The following is a 23,374-nucleotide window of genomic DNA, read 5'->3' as shown; positions in this document are numbered from 1 at the left end:
TTAGTTTGTATATTTAGTGTTTTCATCACAGCTGTTAAACCACAGATAACAGTGTGTGTTAGTAAATTCACAGCAACATGAATGTTTCTGAGTGTTTGTGCATCATGTGACCCAGATTTTTGGATCTGCTGTCAGATTGAAATGAAGACGATGAAACCACAGCAGCTTCAGCTGAGCTGTCAATCAGCAGCAGCAGTCTTATCTGTGGGCCGCAGGGGCTGATGGGAGCTTTGAGGACCTGTTAGAAACCACGTGGCCCTCGTCTGATCTCACAGCTCGTCCTTGTTTGGCCTCAGCTGCATCAGAGCGCCACTTCTCCCCAGGTTCACCAGAGGAAACACCACTGCACAAAATGCTTTTCCTCCCAGCTGCTGCTCTGTGCTGTCTGTGTTCAGGTGAGTGTTTCCAGCCAATCAGGAGCCAACAAAGTCAACCTGTAACAAACACTGTCACACTAACCTTCATCTATCTGTCTGTCTCTACAGCACTGGTTACCATGGCAGCAGAACAGCTGATTCAGGAGGATTTAACATTGACCAGGAGAGTTGGACAAAGTGTCTCCTTCAGCTGTGGAGGGACTGAACAGTGTAGTAATAGTTATATACGTTGGTACCAGAAAATAGAAACATTCAGAGTGATTCTGCGTATTGATACAAACGATTGTAGAGTTGCTTCACGTTATGGTCATCCTCAGAAAGATGATTTCTCAGTTGGAGATAAGCAAAATGGTTGTAAACTACAGATAGAGAAAGTTAAACGCGATCATTCAGCCACCTACTACTGCTCCTGTTGGGTGTCTGCTCCCCACAGTGAGAAATGATCCCTGCAGCCTGAACAAAAACCAACAGATGAACAGATGTCAAACAGTGTCTGTGACAGGAAGAGAGCAGTAAACCACAGCCCAGCTTCACATGTTTCACCTCCATCTCAGAGTCACAAACATACTGAGCTCCATGTTGGTTTACTGCTCTAATAATTAAGATTATTTAATTTTAGCAATTATGTTAGCATGCTAAAATGAGTATTGTTTGTTAACTTTGGCCAATAAGCTTGAAAACAAAACACAGCTTCATGTGACAGTTTTGTTTTTTAGTGTTCAAGTCCAAGTCCCATTTAATCTTTCTTGCTTCCTTAAAGTGTTTACAGTTCAACTTTAGAATTCAAAAGAGCCCTCAGCATATTTTAATATTATATTTATTATATTACTATTAATATATTTCTCCAAAGAATCATGACTGTTGATAGGTTTGTAGCTTGAACCCATCCGCTGGAACGTTAAAGACAATATAATTACACAGCAAAGCAAGACACAAGTAGGCAAGCTTCTTCATGTTTCTCGTGCACGGGAGAGAACCGGACAGGCACCGTTCCTTCGCTTGACCCCAGTTGCTCTCGTCCGTTCTCCCGTACCACTGTTCTTTTATTGAGGTTACATGAATATGCATAAGTTCATTAACATATGATGTCTACATACACACAAAGAGTACCTTGCCTGTGTCTGTGTGTGTGTGTGTGTGTGTGTGTGTGTGTGTGTGTGTGTGTGTGTGTGTGTGTGTGTGTGTGTGTGGACTGCTGATCAAAGGGTCAAACATCCTTGGTCAGGAAGAGGGTAGCCTCCCCCTCACCCTAGATGGTTCATCCTAGATAACACGGTGAGGAAGTCCTGCAGTTCATCTAAACAAAGAGCACTTAGACTAGAACAGACGCAACTACGTTAATCCTACCATAAAACAATAAGACACGGTATGACCTCTCATGCTCCCAAAGTGCTGTCTAATACACACAAAGTTTGCAGACTATCAAGGATCAAAACCTCTACCAATCTACAACTAATTACAAAACTCTAAGCATATATAAGTAAATATTTCTAAGCATAAATGACAATCAACAATACAAATCTAACAACTGTATATGAGTCTTGTAAAACATTTGTCTTAATGTTGTCTTATGTCAGATTTCAGTCAAGTCAGTTTTTAATTCAATGAATTCAATATCACACTCGCCATCATCCAATCAAGTCTGTGTAACTGGGAAGAAAATAGTCCGTTTAGTGACACAGGATACAAACATGGAAGCAAGATGCATAATTAGGATTATTTATAATAAATATGAATAAATTAGTGCAATTTCTTTAACCATAAAGAATAACAATCCTTTAGGACAGTGTCTCATCAATGCACTGAACTCACTATGTTATCCCTCTAACAGTCTCCACATGTTCTCACTGTAATTTCTCCTCATGAATGAATTTATGCTGCACTAATCTGAATGTTTGCAGGGAAATCAAACGCATTTCACTCGCAGTACTCGAGCTGACTTACCTTTGTTTGAATGACGACTTGTACGCGCTGACTCCACAGACAAGGCACGAAAATATGTCAGGCTACGGTCTTCAGGGTTTCTACTCCACGGCCGTATTTCATACGGGTCCACATTTCCAATGCACGCTATTTTCTGCAAGTACCGCCGCTTCGCCTCTGGATGAAATCGGTCTCTATACAGTTCATTCTCTTTTGAGCTGCTTTTAAGCATCTTTCTTGGAGTCGTTGTTCCAACACAGTGTGTTTGTTTTGATTCGTAGACCCCCGAAAATGGCGCTGCGCTCCCACAATGCATTGCGGCACGACGTCAACTCCAAAGCCTTATGCTCTGATGCATTGTGGGAGATGGAGTTATTCAGGAGATGCTGTTTCCTGAATAACTGAATAATCAGATCAGTAATTTCATGACACTAATCAGTCATTTTGATTTAAAACACAGTTTAACTGAAGTGGTCAAACTGTTGTGATGATGTGGGGACTTTGCTGTGACTTATAAAGTGTCTGCTTACTTTTATTTGTTCTGTAAATATTGTAGTAGTGGCTAGTTTTAACCTTCTGATCCACACATCTGCTGCTGGTTACCAGTGAAGGAACTGATGTACTTTATTATAGTTTGTTAAAGATTTCTCTTCTGTTCTGGTCAATTTGAGCTTTAGTGTTTGTTTACAGCACAGCTGCATACAAGTGACAGCAAGTCAAAGTGAAGTTACCTGTCTGTCAGTAGCAGCCTGTATTCCGATTTATGTCTTTATTCAGTGTAAAGTTTAACTTTGTTGCCACAAAGACTTAGAGAGGAGGACAGAGAGGGCGAGAGCAGGATGAAGACAGCAAAGAGAGCAAAAAGAAAAAGTAAGCGAGGACATGTGGTTAAATTCACCAAAAAGGATAAAGTTTATGAAGAGTTCACATAACTAAAGAGTGTTTTGTACTGCTATCAGTTGTGGATCCCCGACCTGCTGCTATAATAATTACGATGAGATTATATATTTGTTATTTTCTAGTTTGTAGTTGAGTGAGGAGGATGGAGAAAGAGAGGACAGAGAGGTTGTACAAAAACAGGAATAATGATAATAATTTTTATAAAGTTTTTCATGTTTTTATTGATGAATTGCTTTCCAGTAGCACATTTCTAAAAATGCCAGTGAACATTGTGAACAGAGAATATTGATATGAATGATATCAGGAATCACTCCAACCACGGCTGAACAGGATGCCTGCCACTACAAATCTATTCTCCACTCATGGAATTGTAATGTTTGTCTAATTCAGCTGAGATGTGCAAACATGAAAAGGGTTGATTGCATTCACAATCAGCATATTCCATTAATAATAATTACAAGGCACTGCATGCATGACATTATGATTGGGAGGTGAGTCGCCTAAAAGTTGGAACCAAGAGTCTCACCTGAGCAAACATGAGACAGAATTCATGCTGAGGTTTTCAGACATGAAGCATAATTTAGGTCTTATTTTTCTGCTGGTTCAGTGAATTTCTGTCAGAGGATGAAGAAGCTCTCAGTGTTGGAATCTGTGAGATGTCAGCCTTCAACAAAGGCCTTGTTTGTCTGTTTACATGCCGTCGGGTGAACAGGGGATTCTGTGCTTTGTGTTTACATCGTTTGTGGGATTTACTGACCTGCTCTTTTAATTTGTTGTTCTTACTTTTTTTTTTTTTTTTTTTTTTTTGGCCTGTCCCGTTTGGCTCTTTTGCCATCAGAATTGTTGTCTAAAGGCAAAGAAAGATGCCCAACGGATTTACTTTACCAAACTGACCATCCCAGCCTTGCCATAATGGTCCATTTGATTCACCTTTTATTGTTTATTTTATTTTCACTTACTGAATATGGGACAGACTTGACTGGGGGAAAGAAGGGGAGAAAGAAAGAGGGAAAGAGAAACAGCTGAGAAGAGGGACGGGGGAGAAGGGCAAAAGACAAAAACCAACAGAACGGGCAGAGAAAAAAAAATGCATATATCAATCACCTGGATCACCTGCTGAGAAAGAAAAAAGAAAACAAGCAGAAGAGAACAAGAGTAATAGAATAAACAACATCACAATGATATATGGGAATATGACAGTAAATACTAAATGTTAAACATTATTGTGCAGCACATAAGATCAACAGAACACAGTGTGCTTTGAGGTAGGAGCCAAAAAGGGTGTAGTTTGTGGGTGTGATCACCCGTGTGTACACCTGTGAGCATGGACGCGCTTGTTTTTTGTTTTTTTAAAAGGTTCCTTCATGTAATGATCTGCTAGAGGGTGTGGGGGGGCCACAGCCCCGTCCTCCAGGGCGTGAAGCAGGTGTGGAGGAGATCAAAACTCCAGACATCCAGAGGCCCCCAGAACACAAGAGACCAAGGAAGACCAACAGAGGGGCAGCTGCGCCACTGTCCCAGAAAGAGCTGAGGAGAGTCCCAGATGAGGGCTCACTCAGCAGCCGCGGAGCAGAAGCCAGGGGGAGTTGCAGTGACGCGCCCGTGAGCTCCGCCGGCAGCCAGCTGCGCCTGAGTGACCGAGCCCCAGGCCGAGAGGCCGGGGGCACCCCACCTCCGAAGTGGCCCGAGCGAGCCCCAGGCTCCAGGCCCCGATAAGTGGCCGCCAAGGAGTGAGCCGGTGTGTACCTGGACGCCCATCCCCGGACACAAAGAACCACCAACGCACCGATGTCTGAGGGGGTCCGCCACTGGCAGGGGAAGTGGTGGTGGGTGGAGATAGGCCTCCAAACCTTGGAGGGCCTGAGATGTCCCCAGAGAGGTGGCGCCTGACACCCAACCTGACATATAGACACAGACATACAGGCACACACAGATACAAACATCCATTCCCACCCTCATGCTCTCATATGCACTTACTCCACACTCAACCAACGTGGAGACAGACATAAAGAGACGTTGTACACACGATCACACTCCCCAAGCGTACTCTACAAACCGGGTCTAGGTGCCCCCGCCCCTGGAGGGGGGAACTGCACCCAGACCCAGGTGGTGTTTCCCTTTTCCCTGCGGTGCGGGGAGGCAGACCGCCCCGACTCCGCAGCAGCAGGAAGGCTCCACACTCCAGACCGCAGTCGGACGGCCAACTCCTCCTCCTAGTCCTAGCCCCCCTGCTCCAGCAGGTCGCAGAGAACGGGGGTGAGAGAAGACTCCAAACCTCCCTCCACCCGCTCATTGTAATGTTGATGCATGTGTGTTCTAAGGTGCATTTAAAACCCAGGAGGGCATGGAGCTACCTGCCAGAGAGCAGCAGGTAAGCGCATGGTCCCTCCTGCTAGCCCTCAATGTCTATGTGTATTTAAAATTGAGAGGTGGGCAACGATGCCAGGGGTGGGGTGTACACCCTGATGGTACTTTGGACTCCGTGTATCGTGCCCACCCCCAAGATCCTATATGTATGTGTAATGAGAGTGTGAATAATGTGAATGTCGAAGTTGTGGGATAAAATTGAGGCAGAGGCAGCCAGAAGGGGACAGAGGGGGGGGGGGGGGGGGGGGGGGGGGGTAGCCTCCTCTGCACCCTGGTGACATACCCCTACTCCAAGGCCCTGCATGTGTGGGTGGTTGTGGTGGAGCGGGAAGAGGGAGGCAGCTGGAGATGGGGAGGGAAGGAAGGGAGGGGCAAGTGACCCCTCCCTGGGGCCAGCTCCCCCGCTGACCCCAGTAGGCACTCCCACACTCCGCGACCCGCCAGGGAAAGGGGGCCCAGGCCCATCCAGACCGGGGCCAGTGCAGCAGCGCCGCCCGGCCCCACAGAGCCCGGGACAGTCCACCTGACCCCACCACAGAGAAAACTGCACCCACCCCACCATCCACTCATCTTCCAGACTACATAAGACAATAAACGCCCAGGCTGAGATCTTCCTCCACCTCTCCTGTGTCTCCCCCTCCTGCAGAGAGAGTTCCTGAAGAGAGGAAAGCTCCTGCAAGATGTGACAATCTCCCCCACCAGTTGAAGAGCCCCCCAGGTGGCTCGACGCACCGGCGGCACCCTGCTCCAGGGCTGGGCCCCCATGCACCCACCCGCCCACAACCCCGGCAACACACCAACCAGGACCCAAGCCCCCGAGGCCCGGTCCGGGTCCCAGCCCAGAGACGGAGCGCCCCCAGAACCTCACGCCCATCCCGGACCCACCCAGGGGCAGCCAGGCTACCAGGTCAGTAACCCACGTCCGTCAGCACAGACCCTCCCCTAGCCCCGCTGCACGCAGCCGCGAGGAAACAGTCACCTGAGAGCCAACAGAGCCCCTAACCGGACATGACCGCTACCCCGGGTTGAGCCCCCCAAGGAAGATGCCTCCGGGGAACCCCCCGACGCCCTAAGCCTGTCCCTACCCCCACACCAATCACAACAGTGAAGGCGGGACCAAACTATGACCCCCCACCCCCACTAGGTGATGGAGCTGATCAAAGGAGCCCAGAGCAATTGATCTGATGTGGTGGCAGAGGCTGTATCAAGACTAATGTAATCTAATAGATAATTTCTATATTGGTTAGAATTAAGATTATTTTTATTTTTCCAGTTCATGAGGACTGTTTTCTTGGCTATGCATAGGGCAGTGAAAACCATATGGGCTATATTCTTTTCTGAAGTGACATTATCTAAGCTGCCCAACAAACACACTAAGGGGGAAGTTGGAATGTTACATTTCAGACACTTCGATAAGTCTTCACATATCTCGCGCCAAAACTTCTGCACTGGTGGACAGAACCAAAGAGCGTGGATGTAATTGTCCGGTGAATTGGTTTGGCAGTGTGAGCAGTTGTTGGTAGACGTAAAGCCCATCTTGAACATCCGATGACCTGTATAGTGCACTCTATGTAATATTTTGTATTGAATTAATTGAAGACTGGGATTTCTAATTAGATGAAAGGTTTTTAAGCAAATCTGAGACCAGAAGTTTTGGTCTAAGTTAACTGATAAATCCGCTTCCCATTTTGCAATAGGAAGTGATATTGATTCATCTGTTTTAGAAAGCATTCTGTATATTTTGGATAGTAATTTGGGGGGTTTAAGAGTAAGAAATTGAACCACACTTGGTGGTGTTTGTAGTTCAACTTGACCCGGTTTAAATTTCTTTTTTACTATGGATTTAATTTGTTGATATTCTAAAAATCTTTTCTTGTTGATCCCATATTGTGTAACTAGTCCGTCAAATGAAATAAATTCTGTTCCTTCTAGTATATGTTCTAAATATTTGATTCCTTTATCACTCCAATCTGAAAAGTTTATCATATTATTGTTTTGTAATATGTCAGGGTTGTTCCAGATAGGTGTACGTTTGCATGGGATTAATGAAGACGCCGTCAATTTTAGAAACTCCCACCATGCTGTCAGAGAAGAGCTGATGTTGATGCTTTTAAAGCATTCATGTCGTTGGATGTTTGAGCTGATAAATGGTAGATCTGAAATCTCTAGATTATTGCAGAGTGCTTGTTCTACATCTAGCCAAGGTTCATCTAAGAGGGTGTGTTTTAGCCATCCTGAGATAAACTGAAGCCTGTTGGCTAAGAAGTAGTGCTGAAAGTTCTTACTTTTTAATTTTAGCTTTTTGGTGGTTAAAAATAGTTTCTATGAGTTGTAAGATTTATTCAGAAGTTTTTGTGGATACCACACATTTCTATATTTACGTAAAAGAGTCTGGCATCATGTCCTTGAAACTAAAACTTCCCCCTTCTGCCCATTTACATAAAATAAAAGAATCAATGCTAGCACCTCCACCTGCTTTTAAACTTAATCATGAAACATAACCTGCCCCTCAACTTTCACTGTTTCTTCTTTCAGATGCAGGCTCAGTGCTGTTAAAGAGCTTGAGAGCAAAAATTAGATTTAAAAACTTTGTTCAGTCTCAGTCTACATACAAACCTCATATCAAGAGGTCAGCAAGTACAGTGCAGCATCACCACAACCCTGCTTCACCCCTATCCACACATTTATCCACAACAAAGCCAGCCCCACCCCCCACTCCAGCCTAGCCTCACATCTACTTCACAGCTGATCAGGTGAGAAATCAGCTCAAGAGGACAAAGGCAAGGAAGGCAGCAGGTCCGGATGGAATCTGCTCCAGACTGCTCAGGGACTGTGCAGACCAGCTCTGTCAGGTGGCCCTGTACATCTTCAACCTGAGCCTGAGCCTGGAGAGGGTTCCTGAACTGTGGAAGACTTCCTGTGTGGTTCCGGTGCCAAAAATCGCACACCCCAGGGAGCCCAACCACTTCAGGCCTGTTGACTTCTCATCTGATGAAGACCATGGAAAGGCTCATCCTGCACCACTTTCGGCCACTGGTGGGCTCAGTGTTGGACCCCCTGCAGTTCGCCTACCATTCTGGAATTGGGGTGGATGACACTGTCATTGAACAAGAAACTGGACTGGACTACAAATACAGACGTCCTGTATAAGAAGGGCCAGGGTCCACTCCACCTGCTGAGGAGACTGAGGTCCTTCGGAGTCTGCAGGACTCTGTTAAGGACATTCTATGACACTGTGGTAGCATCTGCCATTTTCTATGCAGTGGCCTGCTGGGGGAGTGGATGCACGGACAGGGACAGGAGCAGGATTGACAAACTGGTGCGGAGGTTGGTTGGTGAGGGGAGGATGTTAGTAAAGCTGACATCCATCATGAACAACCCACATCACCCACTGCATGAGTCTGTGAGTGGGCTGAGCAGCTCCTTTTGTCAGAGACTGAAACACCCTCGATGCAGGAAGGAGCACTTTCACAGATCATTCATCCCAACAGCAGTTAGACTCTATAACTCCTCAATCACGATGTCATAAGTCACTGGACATTGTGAACATCCACGGTCACCACTTCATGCATAATGGACCCTCCATGACCTTCCAAGCTATATAGTTTATGTCTTCCATATTTCCAATTATATCCATAATCACATACTGTGTATGCTACCATTGTATATAGTTTATTATCTTACTTTTTTTCATTGATTGTACTTAATTGTATTTTTGTATTTCCTTCATATATCTGTACCTGAGCTGAGGTGACGCAAAAATTTCCCCGTTGTGGGATCAATAAAGTCTTATCTTATCTTATCTTATCTCTTATCTTAAGTATCATGTTTAAGAATCAGATATTAATGCTTGTAGAAAATAAATTTGGGGTAAAATTATTTGCTGCCAACAGAAAAAAATAGAAAATCAAGAAACAAAGTTGGATGTATAAATCTATGTTATTTATTATTTATTACTGACGCTCGTTAGGGAAACACAGACCAGGCTATTAAACATCCAAAAAACAAACAAACTTTGGACCCTCCGGTTGTTTGCACACAGAGGTTCAATTATTGTTCTTTATTAGAGATGGGACTTTAATGCGTTAATTGACATTCATTAATTTGAAAAAATAACACGTTTAAAAAACACGCATTTAATCGCACTTTCCAAGCAAAGGGGAACTTTTGTCAATGCACACTTTTCTGGTACTGTAAACCAATTACACTGATGCACAAACTACAAAAATGGAAGATGCAAGTTTCATTTCAAAAGAAATTTGATAAAAGTGCAGTTTTGTGCAAACTGGACTTTGGATGCCACCAAAGCACCTCAACCATACGGTACCATCTAAATGCAAAACACGTTGCAGCGAGCACAGAAACTGTGGGAGCTGTTAGTGGTAGCAGTCCCAGTCAGAGTACCAACAAAAAGATGTCGGCAGCCCAAACTTGATGAAATGACTGGCTTCAGGACCAAAATTAGTAAGTCAGCATCGGACAAACTTACAAATTCTCTCACAAAATGTATTGCTCTGGACTGTAGACCACTATCAGTGGTAGAAGATAGGGGGGTTGGAAAATGTGCTACAGATTCAGATGAGGAAGCCCTGTGTAAGTTTGTACAGAGCAGAATCCACCATCAGCGAGACAGACTGCACACCGCAGTTTGACCCGTCGAGCAGCGACCCACCCACAGCTGTGTGTCCTGGCCCACAAGTATTTGATTTGTCCTGCCACTTCTGCCCCATGTGAGAGACTGTTCTCACTTACAGGTCACATAGGATCAAAACAGAGCTGCTCTGAAAATGTGAACATGTTAGTAGAGAGAGAGTAAATAAGCATGGAGGTCTTGTGAGTCCAATGTGTTTGTTAGTTTTTGCACTAAAATGCTCAATGATCACACTGTTTTAGCCTAATGTACAAAATAATGTTGGCAAAGGTTACTCAGAGTTTAAAGGTGAAGCTGGTCAAGTAACCGTTTATGTTTCTGCCTTTTTACTCTTATACAGAAAACTGCACTTTATGCTGAAATTTGTATTATTATTACTTAAAGACAATACCATTTGAAAATGTACATAAAGTACTTAAAATAACACTTGAATTTTAAGTCTGTCCAACTTTGGCCAGGGATTTTTTTAATGCAGTTTAAATGCTTTTTCCCCATAAATTGAAAGAGCTTGGGTTATAATATTCATGTGCATGACTATTATTTCATTCTGTCGCCCACACAGCAAATCCAGCATGTCCAAATTAACACTGTCGGATTTGATTTCAACACTATTAAAGTGTCTATATGTGTCTATAATTTGCTGTGCACTAAAACCCTTTTAAATAAAAAAAAAAGTGCTTTGGGGCAAATTTTCATGTGCGATTACATGTGATTAATCAAGATTAATTAATTACAAAGCCTCTAATTAAGTTGATTTTTTTTAATTGAGTCCCACCCCTATTATTTATATAACGCCAAACCCCAACAACAGTCTGCTCAATGAAGTTTTATACCGTAAGTTAAAAACCCTACAATAATACAGAGAAAACCGTATTAAGCACACAAAACCCTACAAGCATACACTTTGTGGGAAATGGGAAAGAAAAACTCTCTTTCAGCAGGAAGAATCGTCCAGCAAAACCAGGCTCAGGGAGGATTCATCATCTGTCACAGCTGGCTGGAGTGAAGGGAGGTAAACAAGGCTAAAGAAACGCTGTGGAAGAGAGCAAGAGATCAATAAGGATTTATTATAAAATGCAGAGTGCTGTATAAAACATAGTGAGTGAAGAAGAGATGAGAGAAGGAGAAATGTCCAGTGCATCATGGGAATCCCTCAGCAGCCTAAGCCTACTGCAGCATAACTAAGGAAGGATTCGGGGTCTCCTGATCCAGCATAACTATATCCTTTAGCAAAAAGGATGATGTCATCCAGTATTGAGTGTAGACACAGCAAGCAATATAATGCTGACACAAAGTTGACTGACTGCCATGAATAACTACATTTTAAGCAGACTAAACAGAAGCCTGTAAATTACAGTTGCATTATTCATGTCAGGTGTTTCAGTCCAGACCTCAAATGCTGACCTGGATCAAAAATTCAGAATCAGTTAATGAAGAATCCATGTGCATTAAAGAAAAGAGAAGAAGAGACAGTCATGTTGATATGAACATTAGAGAAACACATCATGGAGCTGAAATATGATCCTGCTTCCTCATTTGGACTCATTCACCTCAGCTGACACGTTCAACAGCAGACAGGTTTTTGTAGCAGTCTATCTCACTGTGGGAGACATCTTTGGCTCTGGAACTAAACTGTATGTAACAGGTAAGAACAAAGAATTTTCCTTCTGTTGTTTTATTGTAGAAGCTGAAAATATTTTAAAAGCCAGCTTCTATTGTTGCAGGTATTAGATGTTAGGTTTTCAAAAAATAAAATAAAAAAATAAAAAAATAAAATAAAAAAATCTGCAGCCATTGTTACATAAGAAAAGCTCAATAATCTCTGAAAACATGTTGAAATCTCACTGAACAACTAAACTTATTCTTTATTTCTGCAAATATTAGTGATGTTACAAATATTTAGGATTTGATCCTCTCAGTGATTCTGCTGGTTTTTAACACAAGATCATATTTGATGTTCAAATAAGTAGAAATAAATGTGTATATATAAGCTATGCTAAAGAGAAAATAGATAGCAGTTAATGGTGTGATTAAAAAATGTGATAACAAAAATTAGAATGAAATTGTTACGAGTCAGATTTGTTTGATGTGTGAGACTAAATTTCAAAAGACAAGAAAAATGTTACCAGTAACTGCTTCTTTGAAAAAATATGTACAGGTAAATAACATTTTGCCAAACTGTTTCTCACATACAATATATGATGTAAAGTATGATAATTAATTTATATTATTTAAAAAAGGTATTTAATTTTCATTTAAGTGTCTGATTAATTACATTTAAATGTGTGTAACAATTCATTCACACATTTAAAGCATATAATAAAATAAACAATAGATGTGCTGCTGTTGCAATTGTTGGAGTATAAAATACAAGAATTGTGAAATCTATATAACAAATGTTTAAAAACTCCGATGCAAAAATGTAAATTTCATTGTTGAAATTATGTTGTGAAAGAAATAATTTATTTTTGGAAAAAAACAAATTTCTGTTAGAATTTTTTTTTTTTTAGATGGGAAATCAAATTTAAATTGTATAAAAACAAATATCTATATACATTTACATGTGTGAGTCATATTTTGAAATAATATCAAGAAAATAAAAGAGAAGAAATACATTTTATTTCATGATGTAAAACCATGCTGAGTGTTCCTCATGTGAGCCATGATGACATGAGGTGATGACTGTGTTTGATATGAAGCTGAATCCAGTGTATGTAGTGAACTTTGTGCTGATGAGTAGTTTAGTGATCAGAGTCCATGTAGTTTCCAGGATCAGACTGAATGCAGTGCAGTGCTGGAAGCTGCTGCTGACTGTGTGAATGTGTGTCTGTGCTGCTTGTTGCTGCTGTCAAACTTCAGATGAGCAGGTAGTGAAGCCCGTGGTGAGCGTGTACCCAGCAGCATCCAGAGCCCACCTGGAGGGGAACAGCTCCCTGCTGTGTGTGGCCTCAGCCATGTTTCCTCCTCTGGTCCAGTTCTCCTGGAAAAGACAGAAGAAGAACGGCGGAGAAGCGGAGGAGCTGCCCCCTGCTGAGGGAGAGCAGCTGGAGCTCAGAGAGGCGGGACGCACCATTGCCATCAGGATGGTTGATGGGAGCCATTCTGACACATATAAATACAGCTGCTGGGTGAAGCACGAGGGGGGCACAGTGGAGGCCCGAACACAACAAGGTAATGAAGGCTTGGTGACTGTGTTCAGCAGTGATTCAGCTTCATGTGGAGATGCTGTCAAAGAGAGCAGAGCAGCAGAGGACTGACATTTCTCACTGCAGCTCCAAACATTTGACTCCTTTTCTGTTTCAGAGCTTCCAGCTCCAGCAGCCTCCTGTCCTCCAGAGAGAGAGCCAGCAGACCTGCCAGCTCTGCAGCCAGCTGACTGTAAGATCACCTGCTGCCTCTCTGCATGGACAGCTCCAATGTCCAATGAGGCAGCTGGAACAAGTTTAGGCTCTTAAAGTTGCACTAATTGATCAAATCTTCATCCAACAAGCTCTGATAAAGCCACTGTACACTAGCTGCTCAGCACCAAACAGCAGACAGACCATAATATGTCAGAGATCAGTTTGTTAGCTGCTTGTGGAGTTCTTCTGCCCCCAAGTGGACACAAACACTACATCAATTCATCCACTTGAAGAAGAAGCTGTGACTGTTTCTATTTGGACTTTTTCTCCTTGATCTGAGAGGAATAACCCGACTGTCTGTCTGTCTCTTTGTGTCTGTCTGTCCTTCAGTGTCCTTCCAGTCTCAGTGCAGGGTGAAGCTGCTCTGCCTGCTGTACACAGTGCTGATAGTGAAGAGTCTGGTGTACTGCTGTGGACTCTCTCTGCTGATGATGCTCACAAACAAGGGAGCGTCCACCAACTGCACACATGCTGACTGACTGTTTCCTGCTCGCCTTTTCTCACCATCACATCTCATCAATTCATCTCATTCATCACTTTGATCACAAATGTTAGTTATGATGTGTTGAGCTTATTTTGCCTTTTTCTTCAACAGTTAGAAGATCGTCTGAAATAAATACATCTTTACATGTATTGTTGCTCTGAGTTAGAATTCTTTTTGTGCTTATTGTGACTTTTATTGTAGTAACAAAAACCATCAGGAATATTTTTATCACAAGTTTTTGTTTGATTTTCAAATGTCAAACAGTGTAGTTGTGTTTGTGTGAACAATAAAGATTTGAAGATGAAGAGTTTGATTCTACTTTCATTGTGTGATCAACAACAACCCGTGTGAGTGAAGCACAAACTGACTGTATCCAAACTTGCTCTCCTGCAGCAGACGGGCTGTGTGGGTTTCTGCTCTGCAGCCTCCACACCGTTAGCTGTGGCTTTCACTTTAATAACACAATGACAGTTACAAGCAGGAACTCTGCTTCAAGAATGATTCCAGGAAGGATCTGTGTTCTTCACCTGTGAGAGAAACAGCTCAAATCCTCAACTCACAGCTGACAAATGAACTTTAATGGACTCAAAGGAGAGACCATGAAGCCCCTGCAGTCTGCTCAGCTCCCATTTTATTACCTGAGCTGAGTTTTTCATTCTGGATATCACACACGTAAGAACAGATCAAGTCTGAACAGCAAATGTTGGAGAATCATTTTGAAGTCTTGCTAAATGTCGTTATTATTACAAAAACTACTGAATGATTCAGAAAATCCTTTCCAACAAGCAGAAATATGCAAACAAAGTAGAAACAAGGCAACATGAGTCATTCAGATGCAGATAACATATTCTCCTTATTGTGAAGAACACAGTCATGAAATCTTTCTGTGTGTCATTCATTGAGTTGAAGTGCCTAATAGAAGAGGAAGAGCAGCAATAATCAATGATAGCTGAGACATTGAGAACATGGCTGTATGCCTGCTATCATAACAGCAAACAAAGCACACAAACAGCAAACACACAATAATGTGCTCGCAGCTTGTTGTGTGTTGTGTCATTTTTGACATTTCATGAAGTCACAAAAATGTGTGCGACTCATTAAAGGAGTGTGTACGTGTCAGTCAGTGCTCTGTATTCATGTGTTCACCTCATTAAAGTCACTCAGACACTTTTCTCCTCCAAACTTACAGCACAGCTTCATATTTCACTGACTGATTCTTTGATTACATCCATTAAGGGTCACACAGTGAAATTAGTGCAAACTTACAAATGTGTTGCAACAATTTTGGCCTCCAAACTGAACTTTGAGACAAACAGTGAAGCTGTGAGCAAAAAGAGGCTCCAGTGTGTGTCATGGTGGAGGAAACTGTTGTATTCCCACATTCAAAACATGCTGATCTTATTGGATTTGTCCCTCAAAGTCTTTTTCCTCCTTTTTCTCTTCATCCAAATGTTCTAGCAGGCTGACTGTGAGTCCCTGTTGAACCTGTACAGCAGAAAGTAACAGCAGTCAGCGGCCTCCACTTGACTTCATGACTTCAACGCCTCGCACAGTCACTTTCACTTTCTTCCTTCTGTCTTTTAGTCCTAAAATGTAGAACAACACCAGATCCAAATATTTGTGTCCTTCACTCACATCTTCAAATGATCCCTTCCATATCAGAGATGATACAAAGGCAACATTTGTCTTATTTCTCTTTCAGGAATCAAAAAGTACTTTTGTACTGTTGTGTAAATGTGTGTGTAAAGGTGGATGACTGCCTGCTGCAGATGAAATCTAACCATGGCTACAAATAAATGAAGCTGACGTGAAACACAGCCCTGTTTTTATTACTGTTTATAGATATTAGAATTGATGATCATCATTTTAATGATTCTTAAAAAGGCTTTAATGAATCCTTCAGTCTGAAACCAACTTGGAACAAAACACATTAGAAGATGTGGGAAAGAACCACAGTGTGCACATATTTAAACACACAACAGAACCACAGTGTGCACATATTTAAACACACAACAGAACCACAGTGTGCACATATTTAAACACACAACAGAACCACAGTGTGCACATATTTAAACACACAACAGAACCACAGTGTGCACATATTTAAACACACAACAGAACCACATGTGTTTGTTAAAAATAAGATTTCATTGTAAATATTGTTAAATCTATTTTATTTACAATGTTTTCTTTACTTTTAAATGTTTTTACAGCATAATAATGTTTAATATTTGTATTTTTATTTATAGTTCAGTTATATTTAGTTTGTATATTTAGTGTTTTCATCACAGCTGTTAAACCACAGATAACAGTGTGTGTTAGTAAATTCACAGCAACATGAATGTTTCTGAGTGTTTGTGCATCATGTGACCCAGATTTTTGGATCTGCTGTCAGATTGAAATGAAGACGATGAAACCACAGCAGCTTCAGCTGAGCTGTCAATCAGCAGCAGCAGTCTTATCTGTGGGCCGCAGGGGCTGATGGGAGCTTTGAGGACCTGTTAGAAACCACGTGGCCCTCGTCTGATCTCACAGCTCGTCCTTGTTTGGCCTCAGCTGCATCAGAGCGCCACTTCTCCCCAGGTTCACCAGAGGAAACACCACTGCACAAAATGCTTTTCCTCCCAGCTGCTGCTCTGTGCTGTCTGTGTTCAGGTGAGTGTTTCCAGCCAATCAGGAGCCAACAAAGTCAACCTGTAACAAACACTGTCACACTAACCTTCATCTATCTGTCTGTCTCTACAGCACTGGTTACCATGGCAGCAGAACAGCTGATTCAGGAGGATTTAACATTGACCAGGAGAGTTGGACAAAGTGTCTCCTTCAGCTGTGGAGGGACTGAACAGTGTAGTAATAGTTATATACGTTGGTACCAGAAAATAGAAACATTCAGAGTGATTCTGCGTATTGATACAAACGATTGTAGAGTTGCTTCACGTTATGGTCATCCTCAGAAAGATGATTTCTCAGTTGGAGATAAGCAAAATGGTTGTAAACTACAGATAGAGAAAGTTAAACGCGATCATTCAGCCACCTACTACTGCTCCTGTTGGGTGTCTGCTCCCCACAGTGAGAAATGATCCCTGCAGCCTGAACAAAAACCAACAGATGAACAGATGTCAAACAGTGTCTGTGACAGGAAGAGAGCAGTAAACCACAGCCCAGCTTCACATGTTTCACCTCCATCTCAGAGTCACAAACATACTGAGCTCCATGTTGGTTTACTGCTCTAATAATTAAGATTATTTAATTTTAGCAATTATGTTAGCATGCTAAAATGAGTATTGTTTGTTAACTTTGGCCAATAAGCTTGAAAACAAAACACAGCTTCATGTGACAGTTTTGTTTTTTAGTGTTCAAGTCCAAGTCCCATTTAATCTTTCTTGCTTCCTTAAAGTGTTTACAGTTCAACTTTAGAATTCAAAAGAGCCCTCAGCATATTTTAATATTATATTTATTATATTACTATTAATATATTTCTCCAAAGAATCATGACTGTTGATAGGTTTGTAGCTTGAACCCATCCGCTGGAACGTTAAAGACAATATAATTACACAGCAAAGCAAGACACAAGTAGGCAAGCTTCTTCATGTTTCTCGTGCACGGGAGAGAACCGGACAGGCACCGTTCCTTCGCTTGACCCCAGTTGCTCTCGTCCGTTCTCCCGTACCACTGTTCTTTTATTGAGGTTACATGAATATGCATAAGTTCATTAACATATGATGTCTACATACACACAAAGAGTACCTTGCCTGTGTCTGTGTGTGTGTGTGTGTGTGTGTGTGTGTGTGTGTGTGTGTGTGTGTGTGTGTGTGTGTGTGGACTGCTGATCAAAGGGTCAAACATCCTTGGTCAGGAAGAGGGTAGCCTCCCCCTCACCCTAGATGGTTCATCCTAGATAACACGGTGAGGAAGTCCTGCAGTTCATCTAAACAAAGAGCACTTAGACTAGAACAGACGCAACTACGTTAATCCTACCATAAAACAATAAGACACGGTATGACCTCTCATGCTCCCAAAGTGCTGTCTAATACACACAAAGTTTGCAGACTATCAAGGATCAAAACCTCTACCAATCTACAACTAATTACAAAACTCTAAGCATATATAAGTAAATATTTCTAAGCATAAATGACAATCAACAATACAAATCTAACAACTGTATATGAGTCTTGTAAAACATTTGTCTTAATGTTGTCTTATGTCAGATTTCAGTCAAGTCAGTTTTTAATTCAATGAATTCAATATCACACTCGCCATCATCCAATCAAGTCTGTGTAACTGGGAAGAAAATAGTCCGTTTAGTGACACAGGATACAAACATGGAAGCAAGATGCATAATTAGGATTATTTATAATAAATATGAATAAATTAGTGCAATTTCTTTAACCATAAAGAATAACAATCCTTTAGGACAGTGTCTCATCAATGCACTGAACTCACTATGTTATCCACCTAACAGCCTCCACATGTTCTCACTGTAATTTCCCCTCATGAATGAATTTATGCTGCACTAATCTGAATGTTTGCAGGGAAATCAAACGCATTTCACTCGCAGTACTCGAGCTGACTTACCTTTGTTTGAATGACGACTTGTACGCGCTGACTCCACAGACAAGGCACGAAAATATGTCAGGCTACGGTCTTCAGGGTTTCTACTCCACGGCCGTATTTCATACGGGTCCACATTTCCAATGCACGCTATTTTCTGCAAGTACCGCCGCTTCGCCTCTGGATGAAATCGGTCTCTATACAGTTCATTCTCTTTTGAGCTGCTTTTAAGCATCTTTCTTGGAGTCGTTGTTCCAACACAGTGTGTTTGTTTTGATTCGTAGACCCCCGAAAATGGCGCTGCGCTCCCACAATGCATTGCGGCACGACGTCAACTCCAAAGCCTTATGCTCTGATGCATTGTGGGAGATGGAGTTATTCAGGAGATGCTGTTTCCTGAATAACTGAATAATCAGATCAGTAATTTCATGACACTAATCAGTCATTTTGATTTAAAACACAGTTTAACTGAAGTGGTCAAACTGTTGTGATGATGTGGGGACTTTGCTGTGACTTATAAAGTGTCTGCTTACTTTTATTTGTTCTGTAAATATTGTAGTAGTGGCTAGTTTTAACCTTCTGATCCACACATCTGCTGCTGGTTACCAGTGAAGGAACTGATGTACTTTATTATAGTTTGTTAAAGATTTCTCTTCTGTTCTGGTCAATTTGAGCTTTAGTGTTTGTTTACAGCACAGCTGCATACAAGTGACAGCAAGTCAAAGTGAAGTTACCTGTCTGTCAGTAGCAGCCTGTATTCCGATTTATGTCTTTATTCAGTGTAAAGTTTAACTTTGTTGCCACAAAGACTTAGAGAGGAGGACAGAGAGGGCGAGAGCAGGATGAAGACAGCAAAGAGAGCAAAAAGAAAAAGTAAGCGAGGACATGTGGTTAAATTCACCAAAAAGGATAAAGTTTATGAAGAGTTCACATAACTAAAGAGTGTTTTGTACTGCTATCAGTTGTGGATCCCCGACCTGCTGCTATAATAATTACGATGAGATTATATATTTGTTATTTTCTAGTTTGTAGTTGAGTGAGGAGGATGGAGAAAGAGAGGACAGAGAGGTTGTACAAAAACAGGAATAATGATAATAATTTTTATAAAGTTTTTCATGTTTTTATTGATGAATTGCTTTCCAGTAGCACATTTCTAAAAATGCCAGTGAACATTGTGAACAGAGAATATTGATATGAATGATATCAGGAATCACTCCAACCACGGCTGAACAGGATGCCTGCCACTACAAATCTATTCTCCACTCATGGAATTGTAATGTTTGTCTAATTCAGCTGAGATGTGCAAACATGAAAAGGGTTGATTGCATTCACAATCAGCATATTCCATTAATAATAATTACAAGGCACTGCATGCATGACATTATGATTGGGAGGTGAGTCGCCTAAAAGTTGGAACCAAGAGTCTCACCTGAGCAAACATGAGACAGAATTCATGCTGAGGTTTTCAGACATGAAGCATAATTTAGGTCTTATTTTTCTGCTGGTTCAGTGAATTTCTGTCAGAGGATGAAGAAGCTCTCAGTGTTGGAATCTGTGAGATGTCAGCCTTCAACAAAGGCCTTGTTTGTCTGTTTACATGCCGTCGGGTGAACAGGGGATTCTGTGCTTTGTGTTTACATCGTTTGTGGGATTTACTGACCTGCTCTTTTAATTTGTTGTTCTTACTTTTTTTTTTTTTTTTTTTTTTTTGGCCTGTCCCGTTTGGCTCTTTTGCCATCAGAATTGTTGTCTAAAGGCAAAGAAAGATGCCCAACGGATTTACTTTACCAAACTGACCATCCCAGCCTTGCCATAATGGTCCATTTGATTCACCTTTTATTGTTTATTTTATTTTCACTTACTGAATATGGGACAGACTTGACTGGGGGAAAGAAGGGGAGAAAGAAAGAGGGAAAGAGAAACAGCTGAGAAGAGGGACGGGGGAGAAGGGCAAAAGACAAAAACCAACAGAACGGGCAGAGAAAAAAAAATGCATATATCAATCACCTGGATCACCTGCTGAGAAAGAAAAAAGAAAACAAGCAGAAGAGAACAAGAGTAATAGAATAAACAACATCACAATGATATATGGGAATATGACAGTAAATACTAAATGTTAAACATTATTGTGCAGCACATAAGATCAACAGAACACAGTGTGCTTTGAGGTAGGAGCCAAAAAGGGTGTAGTTTGTGGGTGTGATCACCCGTGTGTACACCTGTGAGCATGGACGCGCTTGTTTTTTGTTTTTTTAAAAGGTTCCTTCATGTAATGATCTGCTAGAGGGTGTGGGGGGGCCACAGCCCCGTCCTCCAGGGCGTGAAGCAGGTGTGGAGGAGATCAAAACTCCAGACATCCAGAGGCCCCCAGAACACAAGAGACCAAGGAAGACCAACAGAGGGGCAGCTGCGCCACTGTCCCAGAAAGAGCTGAGGAGAGTCCCAGATGAGGGCTCACTCAGCAGCCGCGGAGCAGAAGCCAGGGGGAGTTGCAGTGACGCGCCCGTGAGCTCCGCCGGCAGCCAGCTGCGCCTGAGTGACCGAGCCCCAGGCCGAGAGGCCGGGGGCACCCCACCTCCGAAGTGGCCCGAGCGAGCCCCAGGCTCCAGGCCCCGATAAGTGGCCGCCAAGGAGTGAGCCGGTGTGTACCTGGACGCCCATCCCCGGACACAAAGAACCACCAACGCACCGATGTCTGAGGGGGTCCGCCACTGGCAGGGGAAGTGGTGGTGGGTGGAGATAGGCCTCCAAACCTTGGAGGGCCTGAGATGTCCCCAGAGAGGTGGCGCCTGACACCCAACCTGACATATAGACACAGACATACAGGCACACACAGATACAAACATCCATTCCCACCCTCATGCTCTCATATGCACTTACTCCACACTCAACCAACGTGGAGACAGACATAAAGAGACGTTGTACACACGATCACACTCCCCAAGCGTACTCTACAAACCGGGTCTAGGTGCCCCCGCCCCTGGAGGGGGGAACTGCACCCAGACCCAGGTGGTGTTTCCCTTTTCCCTGCGGTGCGGGGAGGCAGACCGCCCCGACTCCGCAGCAGCAGGAAGGCTCCACACTCCAGACCGCAGTCGGACGGCCAACTCCTCCTCCTAGTCCTAGCCCCCCTGCTCCAGCAGGTCGCAGAGAACGGGGGTGAGAGAAGACTCCAAACCTCCCTCCACCCGCTCATTGTAATGTTGATGCATGTGTGTTCTAAGGTGCATTTAAAACCCAGGAGGGCATGGAGCTACCTGCCAGAGAGCAGCAGGTAAGCGCATGGTCCCTCCTGCTAGCCCTCAATGTCTATGTGTATTTAAAATTGAGAGGTGGGCAACGATGCCAGGGGTGGGGTGTACACCCTGATGGTACTTTGGACTCCGTGTATCGTGCCCACCCCCAAGATCCTATATGTATGTGTAATGAGAGTGTGAGTAATGTGAATGTCGAAGTTGTGGGATAAAATTGAGGCAGAGGCAGCCAGAAGGGGACAGAGGGGGGGGGGGGGGGGGGGGGGGGGGGGGTAGCCTCCTCTGCACCCTGGTGACATACCCCTACTCCAAGGCCCTGCATGTGTGGGTGGTTGTGGTGGAGCGGGAAGAGGGAGGCAGCTGGAGATGGGGAGGGAAGGAAGGGAGGGGCAAGTGACCCCTCCCTGGGGCCAGCTCCCCCGCTGACCCCAGTAGGCACTCCCACACTCCGCGACCCGCCAGGGAAAGGGGGCCCAGGCCCATCCAGACCGGGGCCAGTGCAGCAGCGCCGCCCGGCCCCACAGAGCCCGGGACAGTCCACCTGACCCCACCACAGAGAAAACTGCACCCACCCCACCATCCACTCATCTTCCAGACTACATAAGACAATAAACGCCCAGGCTGAGATCTTCCTCCACCTCTCCTGTGTCTCCCCCTCCTGCAGAGAGAGTTCCTGAAGAGAGGAAAGCTCCTGCAAGATGTGACAATCTCCCCCACCAGTTGAAGAGCCCCCCAGGTGGCTCGACGCACCGGCGGCACCCTGCTCCAGGGCTGGGCCCCCATGCACCCACCCGCCCACAACCCCGGCAACACACCAACCAGGACCCAAGCCCCCGAGGCCCGGTCCGGGTCCCAGCCCAGAGACGGAGCGCCCCCAGAACCTCACGCCCATCCCGGACCCACCCAGGGGCAGCCAGGCTACCAGGTCAGTAACCCACGTCCGTCAGCACAGACCCTCCCCTAGCCCCGCTGCACGCAGCCGCGAGGAAACAGTCACCTGAGAGCCAACAGAGCCCCTAACCGGACATGACCGCTACCCCGGGTTGAGCCCCCCAAGGAAGATGCCTCCGGGGAACCCCCCGACGCCCTAAGCCTGTCCCTACCCCCACACCAATCACAACAGTGAAGGCGGGACCAAACTATGACCCCCCACCCCCACTAGGTGATGGAGCTGATCAAAGGAGCCCAGAGCAATTGATCTGATGTGGTGGCAGAGGCTGTATCAAGACTAATGTAATCTAATAGATAATTTCTATATTGGTTAGAATTAAGATTATTTTTATTTTTCCAGTTCATGAGGACAGTTTTCTTGGCTATGCATAGGGCAGTGAAAACCATATGGGCTATATTCTTTTCTGAAGTGACATTATCTAAGCTGCCCAACAAACACACTAAGGGGGAAGTTGGAATGTTACATTTCAGACACTTCGATAAGTCTTCACATATCTCGCGCCAAAACTTCTGCA

At 43.7% G+C, this 23,374-nt stretch overlaps 1 protein-coding gene across 1 annotated transcript; it reads left to right on the top strand.

Annotated features, from left to right (window-relative positions):
- The first annotated feature begins 11,736 nt into the window (after positions 1 to 11,736).
- Positions 11,737 to 14,144, top strand: LOC146612774 (immunoglobulin lambda-like polypeptide 1). The gene is made up of 4 exons (XM_085377516.1): positions 11,737 to 11,863; positions 13,078 to 13,389; positions 13,522 to 13,596; positions 13,950 to 14,144. The coding sequence occupies exons 1-4, from the start codon at positions 11,737 to 11,739 to the stop codon at positions 14,096 to 14,098; spliced, it is 663 nt and encodes a 220-aa protein (XP_085233642.1). The 3' UTR covers positions 14,099 to 14,144.
- The last annotated feature ends 9,230 nt before the right edge of the window (positions 14,145 to 23,374 follow it).

This window comes from Diplotaxodon limnothrissa, linkage group LG18 (assembly GCF_057381915.1).
Source record: "Diplotaxodon limnothrissa isolate DT_005_m linkage group LG18, D_limnothrissa_male_GT1.1, whole genome shotgun sequence".
Lineage (NCBI taxonomy): Eukaryota > Metazoa > Chordata > Actinopteri > Cichliformes > Cichlidae > Diplotaxodon > Diplotaxodon limnothrissa.
This window is presented reverse-complemented; position numbering and strand designations above follow the sequence as displayed.

Coding starts and splice junctions, on each gene's coding strand:
- LOC146612774 (XM_085377516.1), top strand. CDS start 11,737: ATGATCCTGCTTCCTCATTTGGACTCATTCACCTCAGCTGACACGTTC. Junction 11,864..13,077: donor AACTAAACTGTATGTAACAG/GTAAGAACAAAG, acceptor GTCAAACTTCAG/ATGAGCAGGTAGTGAAGCCC. Junction 13,390..13,521: donor GGAGGCCCGAACACAACAAG/GTAATGAAGGCT, acceptor TTTCTGTTTCAG/AGCTTCCAGCTCCAGCAGCC.